Source organism: Vicugna pacos, chromosome 8 (assembly GCF_048564905.1).
Source record: "Vicugna pacos chromosome 8, VicPac4, whole genome shotgun sequence".
NCBI classification, from domain to species: Eukaryota; Metazoa; Chordata; class Mammalia; order Artiodactyla; family Camelidae; genus Vicugna; species Vicugna pacos.
The window spans coordinates 66,791,845-66,806,398 of record NC_132994.1 but is presented as its reverse complement, the minus strand read 5'-3'; the positions used below and the strand labels follow the sequence as shown (position 1 = coordinate 66,806,398).

Here is a 14,554-nt window from a genome sequence, read left to right as displayed (position 1 = left end):
AGTTTTTTGCTTTTCGTGAAATGATTTCCCTTGACAAAATAAAGCGTTGTACTACATTGCAGCCTCACTGTTAGGAACGAAGAAAGAGGGGAAAGCGCGGGAAGACCCACACACACCACAAAGATGGAGAGCATCCAGATCCTAGAGGAGTGGTGAGTGCGGTTCCCATGGTTACTGTGTCTTGTGTGCGCGCACTGTTCACACCTACCCAGCGCTGAAACACAGTCCCGGGCTTCCTGGTCCTCTCGGAATGGTTCTGGGCGATGCATGCACACTCAGCCTGGGAGATCTTATTTTGTGATTGCAATAGCTTTCTGTTGATTTTTCTATGAGCTGTGCTGTTGGCTAAAGCATTACCTGAGCTTAACCGCTTTCAGAATATAATGACTGCTATGTGAATTAGCTCCCCAAATTGCCTTAATTCTTTTTCTCTTTTCTGAGGCTATTTTTTAAGTTGTTCTCTTTATAGGGGAAGAGTCTAAAACACACACACAAAAAGATGGAATTACTTAAGTCAGTCAGAAAGGACACCCAGCTGGCCCCTGGCCCCAGTTCCATCAGGTCATACTCTAACCAAATATTGTCTCCAAAGTGAGAAGCTAAATTGCAGTCTTTACAGAATAAAACTAAAATTGAAGTAGATTCTTGGTATAACAGGTGCTTTCTTTTCCCACTTCTCATGAGAACGCTTTGATGTGGATGCTTCATAGTAATTTTTCTGTCTTTTAAAAATGTTTGAATGAGAAAGTTCAAGCATCTTGGAATGGTAGCAAATCTATTTAAAATACTCGGTCAAAAAGGTAAGAATAAATAAAATATAAGTACTTTTTGGAACAAATGTATTTTTAGGTTGGAAAATTATTAAACAGACCAATGAATGGGAAAGCAAAACCAGGATCAATTTAACCACAAGAATCTCCAAGCTTCTCTCCTCTACTTCTTTGATGGATAAGGAAGTAATAACTGGTGGTTTCTGCAGGAAAGTAGTTGTTGAAGATCTGAATATGGAAAACTAAAAAGTCCCTCATGTCATGATAAAGGTCTGGTCCTTTTAAACTGTGATAACTCCATTCACAATATTGACTAGAATAACTATTAAAGTTTAGGAAAATACGTGACAAGTCCACACTATGTATTCTTATTTTAGATCCTGTGAAAATGAAAATAAAAAATACCAGAGATGGGAAGAGAAACTGTATCTTATGGATTGAAAACTAAAAGCTACATCTGATGCAAACAAAAAAGTTCAGTTTGCCTTTCAAAGTAATGTATAAACTGTTTCTATCAACTTACAATAGGTTGTTATGGTTTGAACATTTCCAAGTTTCACTAGGAATTTATGATGACCACGTGCATGGTATGTGGAGCCCCTTGCTATCCGAATGTTTGACTCCCTAACACGTAGCTTGTGCCTACAGGAATTTTTGTCAAGAGCCAGAAATAATTAGCCTAGTCCTGGCAGATGTTTGCCAGCTCAGGCCGAACTGAGTCACAATGACCACTAGATGGCAGCAATTGAATAGCGTTTCTGTTTGCCTTCTCCTACACCTGGGCCAGCCTTCATGTCAAAGTTGCCTTTAATAATGGCCCCATTCTGTCTCTGCAGCCAAAACCCCACTTCAGATGAAGTCTTGTCCTGGTCTCAAAATTTTGACAAGATGATGAAGGCCCCGGCCGGAAGAAACCTCTTCAGAGAGTTCCTCCGAACAGAATACAGTGAGGAGAACCTACTTTTCTGGCTTGCCTGTGAAGACTTGAAGAAAGAGCAGAACAAAAAAGTCATAGAAGAAAAGGCCAGAATGATATATGAAGATTACATTTCTATCCTATCACCAAAAGAGGTAAAAATCTGGCAGATAGTGATGTGGGCTTCTTAAGACCAAGGACGAACTGAAAAGGACCTCTGTCCAAACTGAGTCATGCCTGGGGTGTGGACAGGCTAGAAGGCTTCCCTGGGCAGATAATCCAGATTCCATTCTGAGAATCCACCTGACCTCGTGTTTGAGGTTAGGTTTCCCCACGGTGCTTTGATGGTTGACTCCGGTAGCAGTCTACTTGATTATTTCAGAACTAACACTAGGAAGCCTATTAAATACAATTAGCCATGACTTTGCAGTGGAAAAGAACTTACTTTGAGGCAGTGTTTCTCAAAGTGTGATCCCTAGATCACCTGTAGAGGATCCCCTGGAGCATCTGTTTGAAAAACAAATTCTTGAGACCCACCCAGGACTTCTGAATCTGAATTTTTGGAAAGACAGCCCAGGAAATCCACACTTTTAGCAAATTTTCCACATATGTACTGGTTTGAATACCTCTGGTAGGAGGTAAAAAACAACAACAAAAAATCCTGCCATGTTGATGCGTGTAAAATAATAGAATTTCTACAGAACTGAAGAATAAGTCTTTCTGACCCACTAATATTCTTGAGGGAGAGATGGGTCATGAGTTATTTTACTGGTTCTGTTTCCATTTTTGCAAGTACATGCTGTTTTTCCCATTGCCAGGATGTGCCTGGTAAACAAGGAACATTTCAAGCAACCGGATGAACACTTTTCCATTAACTTTTTAAAAATGAATTTGCTCCTGAGAAATTTTCCATTTTTTAAATTTTTTTTTAATTGAAGTGCAGTCAGTTACAATGCGTCCATTTCTGGTGTACAACACAATGTCCCAGTCATGCACGTACAGTACAAATATTCATGAGAAATTTTCCATTTACCAGAATTACACACATTCGGTGAGGGAGGTGCTAATAGTCTGCCCGGCCTTTGGAGTGCTGAGTGACTGAATTCCAGAGATGCTTCTAAGCATTTGAATTTAGAGGTTTCTAGAATGCCTCTCTTCTGCACGCCACTTCTTGCCTTTTCTCTCTCTCCTAAACCACTGTGATTTTTACCTTTGCATTTAAATGTTCTGATCTGGTACTTTCTGGTCCCAGAGTTTAGCCTCCACACCCCTCTCTTCGTGCACACAGACATGAAGTCCCCCAGAAGTAGTCTGTACTCATCTGCCTCGTCCAACACTTGATGTGGCCCCAACTGGCCTTATCCTCCTTACTTTTCAAAATTTATAAGATGAATTTGTATCTACTTTATCAATCTGTGTGTTTGGGATGCTGTATATGCTATTTCACTACTAATGAAGTATATACCTAAATGATTTTTTTTATTGAAGTATAGTCAGTTTACAGTATGTCAATTTCTGGTGTACAGCATAATGTTTCAGTCATACGTATATAAACATGTATTTATTTTCATATTCCTTTTCATTATAGGTTGTTACTATTGAATACAGTTCCCTGTGCTATACAGAAGAATTTAATTTTTTATCTATTTTATATATGGTAGTTAGTATTTATAAATCTCGAACTCCCAATTTATCCATTCCCACCCCCTTTACCCCCTTGGTAACCATAAGTTTGTTTACTATGTCTGTGAGTCTGTTTCCCTTTTGTAGTTAAGTTCATTAGTGCCTTCTTTTTTCTCTTTTTTTTTTTTTAGATTCTACATATGAGTGACATCATTTTTTTTTAATGCATTAGTTAGGCTATAAGTGCCATTAGTATTCCAGGGCACTCCAGTAATGTCTCTACAAAATGAGAAACCTGAACTAGATACACAAAAGATGGTGGTTTTTTTTTTTTTATTTCCTGTATTAACATAGGAAAAGTATTCATGGAAACAAGGAGGGGACAATTGTTTCTGTAGCCTCAATACATTTATTACTGATGCCATTAGTATTTCTAACACCGTTAAAATTCTGCATCTTAAAAATGCATCCTTCAGTTTCCTGGACTTTCTAGAACCTCAGCATCTAACCAATTCTACTTGAAATTTTATTAGCGTATTAATTTCACCTCCATTTTTTGAAACATTGTGGTACATGACAAGCGTATCAAATAAACCCAGTGTGCCCAGAGATGTGCTTTTCTTGCCCATACGTACACATAATTAGAGTCTTTGGGAAGATTATCTAGCCCATTTCTCTCCCCAAAATGTGCAATGTGTATCATTTTTAAATGAGTATTGTCTGGATAATCTAGTCCATTCCTTTGTACTGTCTATGTATCATCTTAAAATGATGACTGTCCCATTTTAAAGTAACATTAGTAGAAAAAGTATTCTCCATATTAAGTGCACGCAGTTCCTTTATTTTACAGTCTCCATCTTCTAAGTTTTAGTTTTTATGGGAAACATTTTCCCACTGTCCTGACAACTCTTTTGATTTTCACATGTCACACATTGGTGAAGCTTTATAAAACACTTAATTTTCACAAAATTGCTTCTTTGGGCCACAGTTTAGAGACAGTATAGTTATTGATTACTGAAATATAAATCATTGGATTTGCATTTTACAAAAGTAATGGAGTTTTGTTTTAGCCAAATTTCTTCACTCTGAACATGAGTTTCACCAAAAAGTCATTAAAATATTATTTCCTGATTAAGTATACGACCTTCCCTAAATTAAATACTCATACTTAGTGTAATTGCCATATTTACTCTCTCCTTTATTTTTTCTAACATCTACATTTGGGCCATTACACACTCTTTAATATCCTCTAAATACTATAGAGGGAGACAAAGGTGAAATTCAGATCTTCATCATTTTGCTACTTGGTGGCTGACTTATAAATAACTCTTGACACAGACCTAAGGTACTGGACTGCATGATTGCTCCTCTGTCAGCATAGTAATTATATTGGTTTGTTATTTAGCAGAAAAACTTAATAAACCTAAAGTAGGCAATTACAAATGGTTAACTGTTAAAAAGTTATATTTTAATGCCCAGATATAGATATATTTACTTGTGAGCCGAGTCAAATGACTTGACTCACTAATAATCTCATAAAATGGCCTGCACTTTCTAGCTTTGCCAGGGTCCTTCCTGAAATACTGTATCTCACTAACCTTCCTGTACAAAAACTTGTCAGCTTCTAATCAACAGTACGTTACTAACCATTTAACAATACTGAGTTACCATCCTTCAGATTTTGTCCTCCAGCACTGGCGAGAACACATATCCCCTCAAGTGAGCCCTGCCTACACGGTGGGAAGGACAGTGAACCAACATCCACGTGCCCAGGACTCTGGCCCTGGCTCTGCTTCAACTTAATTATGTCGCCGGGGATAAATTAGTTCAGTTTTCTGGGCCTCCATGTTCAGTTGATTTGTTTACAAAAATAAAAACAAAGGTACAGAGGGTAATAAACCAAATCCAGAAAGACAGCTGTAAGGCCCTTGGCTACAGTGGCATCCTCCCCAGCAAATGGCACGGCTAACCACTGGTGGTCCTCCTTACAGCTCTGCCAGAGCCAGCCTCAGACTCCCTCTCAACACAGAACTCAGAGCAGCCTCTGCAAACCGTCGGAGCTGGGAATCTGTTTCCCACTTTGGAGCTAACTAATCTAGCTTCTCCACCTCTGAAATTCTATAACTCTTTATACTCAGAATATTCTTAAAGAATATGAACATTTGAGTCATTTATAAAATAATGACTAAACAGCTGAAAATGCCACGATTTTATTCTTAACCAGAGCCTCGTTTTTCTTCTCTAGACTTTCATTTTTCCCTTAATTTGATTGAGTTATCATGTTCTTCTTTGTTAAGTGTACAGGAAGTCTACATTCTTAAAATTATCTATATATACATAGCATATTTCCTTCATGAGGCCAGTGTGCTGAAAATTAAATTTCATTGCTTTAAGAGCACATTTTATGCTTTTTTAATATTTTGAGCATAGTGTTATAAAATAGATGTTTATAATCAGGAGGCAATATAACTTCCATTCTGGTACAGTATACATTTCAAGAGGGGAAAGGACCAAATATTAAAAATTTTAAAAATCTAAAAACAAATAAAACACAGGATTTCTTTCAAAAGCAAATTTTCTTTTTATGTGATATCCTCAAAGGGGAAAATAAAACAGAGGTAATAAAGAAGAGGTTAAGACTAACAGTAGCTTTGCTATGCATCACTGATGCTAGTGGCAGCTTATATTTATTAAGTGTTGGAAAGACAAACCCAGCAAAATAAAGAACTTTAATAAAAAGTCTACTTAAGAAGTATGACCAACAATAGTTCAATAGCACTGAACTATTGAATAAAGAGATAATTATAAATCCTGCAACAAATGTAAGACAGCGGAATTGAAGAAAACTATGTGTGTTCAGTTCTCTACAAATCCCCTTAGCGATGGCTTTGTCCTTAACCAGGGCTGTAATCCAGCCCTGCCACTTACCATCTGTTTGATACTGATCAACTCACATCGATGCTCTGTGACCTCAGCTTCCTCATTTTGTAGAATGATGGTGTGGAAAAAGCTCTAAAACCCACTCTGTCTATGACTTTCAGACTCCGCTTTATGGCAATTTTAATAATAGTAGAAACTGTTTGCTTCTTCTGATTTCACCCTAAACCTCCAGCGGCTATCTGGGACGGAAAAAAAAAAAGTAATAAGCCTATTTAAGCACCAGGATTATCTAAAAATAATGCATATGTGATAGACATGTGGGTTCTATGTGGGCATCTAGACAGATGACTCTTCAAGCAAAATTATGGGAATGTAGCATTTTTATGATTTAAACCCATTTTTCTAAACAGGACTCAGTTGATTGTATTTTCCTAGAGTCATTTCTTATGCTTATTATAATTCAAAACATATGTGCTGAGTACTTCCTGCGAGCCTGGTCCTGGGCTAGATGTTGGGGATGTGATGGTGAACAAGAAAAACACTGGCCTATACCTTATGGAGCTTTTGTTTCAGGAAGGCAGACAAATCATGTCAAAAATAAGTAATTAAAAATCATGGTAACCACTATGATGGGGGTGGAGGTCAAATGATGTAGTTAGAATAGGGTTAGTCAGGTAAGGTCACTCTGAGAAAGAAAAATTCAAGTTGATACAAAGTCTAAAGACATTGGGTTTGACCAAAAGGTATCATTATACATATGATCAATTATTATTATTATTACTTTACATTGGGCTTAAATTTTGTTTTGACAAAATGGTCTTATTATTACAATATGTCTCACAACAATCCTGTAGCCTCTAGGACAGGTGGCACCATTTTATAGCAAAGGAAGGTGAAATAAGGACACTAAGTGTATCTGGCAGAGATAGGACACAACCCAAGGTGCTCTGGCTCCAGTTGTGGTGCTCCTCCAACTGCAGTATGATGATTCCTTATTCCATTGTCTAGTATTTTGTTCATGACACAACTATAGATTTCTGTGAACCCAAACTTAGAACACGAGACACAATGAGAATGAGCAACCTTAATCACATGTCTGAACTCCCCCTCAGAAGCAAGATAATTTCCCATAACTTATATTCCACCAGGAATATGATTACTCCACTTTATCCTTTCACTGATCCTTGCTCTAAGGAATACACCCCAATAATCAGTTTTGGGGGGAGGGTATAGCTCAACTGGTAGAGCGCATGCTTAGCATGTGTGAGGTCCCAGGTTCAATCCTCAGTACCTCCTCTAAGAATAAATAAGTAAACCTAATTACCCCCCCATCAAAAACAAATAAACAAACAATAATCAGTCTTATTTGCAATTTATAATTATTTTCAGTAGAAACAACACAAAATAATACAACTAAAAGTACTCATGGTAAAAAAATGTATTAAAATGAAAGAATCAGTCTTCAGATCTATAAAATTTAACATGAGAAGACCAAATTTAGTTAAAATTATAAAGAACATCTCAAATGGCAGAAACTATAATTGGTAAAATTTAATATGGACTTATGAAAGAAAAAGAAAAAAATCAGAATTTTACTTGGAAGAGAATCCAAAACAAAGCAACTTAAGAGTAAAATTTAAAATAAAATGGAAAAAAATAGGTTGAAAACTCAATCATGATAAAGTAAAATTTAAAATAAAATAGAAAAAACAGGTTGAAAACTTAATCATGATGTGTAAAATAATTGTTCAAAGAATTAACTGACTTAAAGGAGGGTCTTTATGAGGGTAAAAGACTTTCAGTGATAATTCACCATTTTCAGTATAATCCTGGAAAAAAAAAAAAAAGGCCCAAAGAGTCAAAATTTCCATTGCCTCTTGAAGGCTAGAAGAGAAAGGCAGGGTCAAAACTCAGGGTGTTCCCTTTGGGTAATATTCACCTATCATCAGTGAGGGAACTGGAGCCAGGGGTAGGAAATCTAGTAAGGTCAAGCATGGTAAATAACTCAGTTTGACCCAGGTTTTGGCAGCCACACTAGAAAGATTTGTTTTCATTCTCCCCACTTTACCCCCACACTCCTGTTGAACCTTTAGCTTCATCTTCCTCCCAACTAGTTCATGCACTTGCTGGTGGGTATTTTTATGTTTGCGAGCCACCCATCTTTCTTCTCCCACCTCCTACTCCCCATGGTGATGGATGCTTCCGAGTTCATTGAGTCCTAGCACAGAGTCATTTCAGCCTTTGCTTCAGTTACCACCTCTCAACACTGCCAACGTCCCCACCACTGCTAACACCAACAGTTAAATGCTGCCAAGTCTATCAGCATGTTGTCTGGTGCCCTATCTCACAGCAGTGGTTCTTTTCTTAACTCTGTTACTACTGCGCCCCACCCAGAGGGGAGTCTGTGAGGACTGAGTAAGAAAAGAATTTCCGTTGTCCAAGGATAGCTCTTGTCTTGTGCTGCTCAACCTTCTCTTCCCTTAGGATGAGTTTTTTATAGGAAACCCCTCAGTCCCTTATGCACTGGACCCAGATAAGATGGCCTTATAAGCCATCCAATGATGCATGAATCCTAGGGTGAATGTGGCTCAGGTCCATGCTGGGATCCACCCCTGCTGACCTGTATTATAGATGTTCCACAATCTGAAGCACAAAGATGCCACAAGATGAAACTGTAGACTGTAATACCCATGGGGTTTGTCCTTGTTATCTGACCTCTCTACACTTCTTTTGACTGACCGACAACCTTTTCAAACAAACAACCAGATATTAAGGTAAATATTTTATTTTTTAAATGGAAACAGCAAATGTGTTTTTGTTACAGATTACTAAATGTTGAATGGTACTATTTTCTCTATGATATTTCACTACTGTTTTTAATTTGTAAAAAAAAATTAAATCACGCAATGAGGACTCAAGACATTTAGTAATTCAAAGTATCTTATTTCTCTGTCTTAAGATAACCAATATCATTCTAGCTCCTGATAAACTGTTTCATTTATCATATGTTAAATATGTTAAATATATGTTATATGGTAAATAGCATATATTTCATTATGCTATTATTTAAGAAATAAATGACCTTCTTTCTTTATCACTAATCTAACGTTTCTTTTTCCCATGAAACAAATAGTTCCTAAGTTTGAAAGTAAGAGCACCATTTACAAAAATAGTAGAAATGTGTTTATGACTCACCTTACCATAATACTACATTTCAGGATAAGATCAATCAGTTTAAACTCCAGTTTAAACATTTTCCTGTTGAGTATAAACACAAATGACATTCAAAAATAAAACTTAGATAAAAATTCTGTACTTTTTATTACTTTATACTTTATGATGACCCTTATGGCAACAACGCAGAGAATAAAGCTTGAACAATCCATTTCCAGAACATCTTTTCTTTTTTTTCCTTTAGAATTTAGAGAGAAGAATAGATAGTTCAGCCGAGAAATGTTTTAAGTTCTTCTATGTGTAAGTTAGTCTAGCCAAACCACTGAAATGGGGTCTGGAGCACCATTTCCTGACACGTCCTCCCATGGCCACCATCCCTCGGGTGTATCATTGAACCCAATTCCACACAGGTTACAGAGCTTGGGAATCTGGGGACACCAGATGAAATATGAGGGGCCTCAGTCACTGGGGCTGTTTCAGACCCAAGCTTAGTCCAAACAGTGGGTGGGAAAAGAAGCCAGAACCAAAAAGTCTTTCACAAAACGCTTGTGACAGTTTAGATACATACATGAAAAGCCTGTTTAGACTTGAGTACATCATGAGGCAGATAACTGTGGACGCCGATGCCCTGGTCCTTGTTCAGCAGTGAGAACTAAGGACACCAATCAGGACTCAGAGATGGTGCTCGCCTCTTAGAGAGCTTTGCTAACAGGTCATTTCAGGGCAGAGCTTAGTCCTACTCCCCAGGCATGCCTTGACTGCTATTTAATTTTCCCACCTTCTGGATCCAACATACCCTACCAGTTCCAACAGGATTAGCATTTAGTGAGAAAGAAACTTTCCAAATAATTCTGTATGATTACTTTAACAGGTACTCTGAATTCCTACTTACATTTCTCCTTTCAAAGGCTACATTTCAAGCAATTGTTCTGCTTAATCTTTAGAACAGAGATCTCTAGATGTATTGCTCTGTGAGGACTACAGAGTTTGCTATGCCCTGCCAGTAAACGTAAGACCTGAAGAATGCCCACTGGGGTCAGCCCTCCCACATCCCTGGTTTCCTACCTCTGACACAGTAGGACTTACTGGGATATGAAACCCCTGGGAATCAGCATTTGATATACACGTTACGTTTTGACAGAGAACTACTCTCTGCCAGACTTTTTATCTTGTTCCATGGAGAAAGTCACCCTGGCAGTCACATAATAGGAGGAGGGAAATTCATGTTCTGGCTCCAGAATTCTCTGGTACCTCAACAATGAATAGAAATTGTCAAACACACCAGAGAAAAATGCATAGAAAAGGTAAATCCAAGTAAGCCAAGATATTTATGAACCAAAGCTCTTGTTTAAAAGTTGGTTTTTGTTTAATTCAACTTTGAAAGAAGAAAAGTATGCAAGGTTATGTAACCTTTGAAAACATAACCTCAGGATTTTAGGTTTACTCTTTGAGGTTTACTCTTAGATTTCTCTGAATTGTCACAAACCTATAGTTACTGAATTGAGATCTTTTGAAAAAATATTATTTAATGTATCTGCTCTTATTTCTTTTTAGGTCAGTCTCGATTCTCGAGTTAGAGAGGTGATCGATAGAAATCTCTTGGATCCTAATCCTCACATGTATGAAGATGCTCAGCTTCAGATCTATACCTTAATGCACAGAGATTCTTTCCCAAGGTTTTTGAACTCTCAAATTTATAAGTCATTTGTTGAAAGTACTGCCAGCTCTACTTCTGAATCTTAATTTTTATTTAAAAAAATCATGTTGGAGGGCTGAGATGAGAAAGAAAAGTAGTTAAGTAACATCTGAAACTGAGTTCCTGGAGAACTACAGTTTAGCATTCCTCAGGCTACTGTGAAAATACAACCATATAGTCTTTGTCTCCATTTTTATCAAGGTTATCTGTGGTTAAGTTTGGAGAGAAAATACCACATAAAACAATGAATTGCCATATTAAGTTTGTTTTTGTTCAACACGCATTCTACTTGCAAGCAAACTGTATTTGTAGTCCTATGAACAGTCTCCTAGTGTATCCAGGGACTGCATGTGCAAAGTAAAACTGCTTCATTTGCCACGTAGCTGTTGTAATATTTAATCCAACGGCATAACTTATATCTGTATTTAAGGACTTTTGTGCAATATGGTCTTATAGAAATAATTGCCAAAAAACTGGCTGTGGTTTGCATTTTTAAATATAACCTAAGACAGAAAAAGCCAATTTTTAAATTGTTAACTATGACATTTAACATACTATATACTGTGTTCAGTACACTAATTTTGAAGCCAATATTTCTGTACATGAAAAAAAGAGCTATTTATCTCTGTTTGTTGGAAATCCTAACGGGGGATTCCTCTGGTTGTTCACTGCCAAAACTGCGGCATTTTCATTACAGAAGAGTTTGCTATGTAAAAACTATATATATGTAAGAAGAAAAGAGAAAAAAAGCACAAAACAATTTGAAGATTTCTATCTCAATGACAAATCAGAGTGATATTGTTTTTTAATTGTAATAGAAGAAAATGAACCTATGTATATAATAGATGTCCAATACTGTAATTAATTTATTAAAGACTGGCTCTCCAGTTCTAAAATGGTTGTGTAAAGTATGTACTTCAGCAAGAAAAAAATAATAAGCTTGATAACTTAGTTTTGGAATATAAAGAAAGGATCTAATAAAGGAATGCCTACATGTAGCATCACAAAACATTTTGATGAATAGCACCTGTGCTGTGGCATATTTTCCTTGAAAGTGAAATCCAATGAAAAGCTAAGTTAGTTTTTAACCAAGAAATGTTTTATAAGGGTTATCTAGAAGGTAATTCTCTACTTCAGACCTTAACTGTTTTCACATAGTATCTTAAAAATGACTTATTTAAAAAATGTTAAAACCAAACTATTAATACTCATCCATAACTGAAAGGCAGTGCAGTGCTCAAATCTCCTAGCTGCCATATTATTTTTTATAAGTACCATTAAATCTTTAAGACAAAAAAAAAAATACCTGCCTGATTCTGGCATGTACTTTTGACATTCAAGAAAACAGTATCCTACTGTGCGCACACACGCAAAAATGTCAGTGTCATATTTATATCAAGGTGTTACATTTGAATATTAATATCCCCTGGAGGCTATTTTTTTAATCGTGAACTTAATAAACATAATATTGAGTAACCTAAAATGAAAGTTTTAAAAATATTTATATCCACTGAGAATACTGGCCTTATATTAAGGATGTTATTAAAATTGTAGGTTTCCTTTGTCATTTTTTAACTACCTCTCATTTTTTTTAATTTATTAAACTTTTTTTTTTTAAAAAAACAAGTTTGGGTTTTTTTTTTTAATTTATGTTACTTGAAAGGCTGGCATCATAGTTTTCTTTTTTCCATAAAACTTAAAACATTTCAAGAATTGTTTTGTAAGTGAATTTATTTTCTAATTTAAATAGAATTCAGGAGATATGGTTAAAAGGGCTATTATCTATTCCCTATGCAAATATTTTAACTGTTGCAGTGTTTGACAAAATGGGATTAAAAAAAAAAGTTTGCAGAGGAGAAAACAAAATGTTCTGTTTACACTGGCGTTGCTGACTATCCTATCATATTCAGCACTTTTAAATACATTATTTATGAAAATGTAGTTAAAATACAAGATAGAAAATATTTATAATAATCTTTTCTTTTAACAAATGCCTGTTTTTGTCTGAAAGTGTTAGTGTGTTAAGACATACTTAATCCAGGTCTATTAGATACTTACTATTTGAATAACAGTTTTCACTAATATGTTGAAAAAAGATAGCTATGAAGATGTTTACAAAAAGTCGTATTTTTTTTCCTAATGAGTGAAGAAAAACCTAAAAGAATCATCACTTCTATTGTGAAGTTTATTGTTCCTAAATTATTTTTCTTGATTAGAATTGAGTTTGTTATGCTACTGTGATGTATACAAATATATGTTGTGATATCATACTTGTTGCTGTGTTTGAGGTACAACAAATTGGTGCACATGACTAGAAAATATGTAATATACTATGATACACTGCATGCATAAATTTTTTTTAAACGTAGACTTTATATTCTTGTTGTTACTATATATGATGGTGACCTGCTAGTCGTAAGTTATCTTTATAAGATACTTTGGACTATTAGATGAATTGTCTGTGTGACAATACCTTTAACATTTTACCAAATGTAAAAGATAAGGACCCTTATAAAGAGTCCTAATTGCTAACCCTGGGCATTTGAAGAATAGAGACTTTGAAGCTGGTATACACCCTGTTGAAACCTGGTCAGGAAGTTGTGTTGAGAATGACTCCAAAGTAGATTTACACATCAGGTGCTGGTAATCACGCTGTGTGAGGATTTCTGTGCTAAATTCCTATTTTCTGGGGAGGGGAGGTTTCTCTTTTAATTTCAAAATATCTAAAGTTTCTATCTAAGAGTATGTCTGTATATTTGCAACTCTACCACTTTTTAAAGTATGGTATAATTCCTTCTGTTTTAATGACAGAGCTACAATAAACAAACAAAAAGAGCCCTCAACTGGTGTCTATGCTACCATTTCAAGAGCACAATATTTGTTTTGGTAGAGTTTGATTTTTCCTAGTGAGTAAATTCCTCCCTGGGGAAAAAGCAGCACTTTAGAGGGTACCCTTTGTGTTTTAGATTGCCAAGATACCTTTCCATGCTGTTAGAATCTGCTAATGCACACAGAAAGAGGTTAATGCTCTTTCTATGGTGTCTAACTTCAGATGTATCTATAATGGAAATATAAGGATATAGATTATATTAAAAATACATATTATATATATATCAATTGGAGAGCCAGATTTCTTCAGAGATAGATCTTGAACATAGAGCTCACTAGTAATGAATGATGATGCTTCTTTACTCTAGTTAATTGTTATTAGCACGTTATCTAAAAGAAATACGTATGTCCTGACAGTGTTATAGAGCAGCTCAAAGCACAGTAGGTACACTGGCAAAAGAACAATAAAAGCAAAACACAGTTTTGATATTAACATTATGAAGTGCAAAAATCAAGACCATAAAGTGGTCTTTTTTTTTAATCTTAAAATATGTACATAGGATGACCAGTTCTGATATGTGGTCATGGTGCATGGGTGTTTATTAGTATCCTTTAATGCTGCCTATGTTCTTACTTATGGAATGAAATGTGTATCATATATTTACC

General features: G+C 35.8%; 1 protein-coding gene and 1 long non-coding RNA gene across 2 annotated transcripts in view; one reads left to right on the top strand and one right to left on the bottom strand.

The window, feature by feature from the left end:
- RGS17 (regulator of G protein signaling 17) overlaps positions 1-11,325 on the top strand; it is an 86,446-nt gene extending 75,121 nt beyond the window's left edge. Inside the window, exons 3-5 of the mRNA XM_006197713.4 lie at positions 63-152; positions 1,607-1,841; positions 10,918-11,325. Of these exons, the coding sequence (XP_006197775.1) occupies positions 63-152; positions 1,607-1,841; positions 10,918-11,106 (514 nt within the window). The 3' untranslated portion in view covers positions 11,107-11,325. The remainder of the gene's footprint in view (positions 1-62; positions 153-1,606; positions 1,842-10,917) is intronic.
- On the bottom strand, positions 6,341-9,449 carry LOC116281465 (uncharacterized). The gene is made up of 2 exons (XR_012075089.1): positions 9,385-9,449; positions 6,341-6,428 (listed from the first exon to the last, which is right to left on the bottom strand). It is a non-coding gene; the product is annotated as an uncharacterized lncRNA (long non-coding RNA).
- Positions 11,326-14,554: the final 3,229 nt, after the last annotated feature.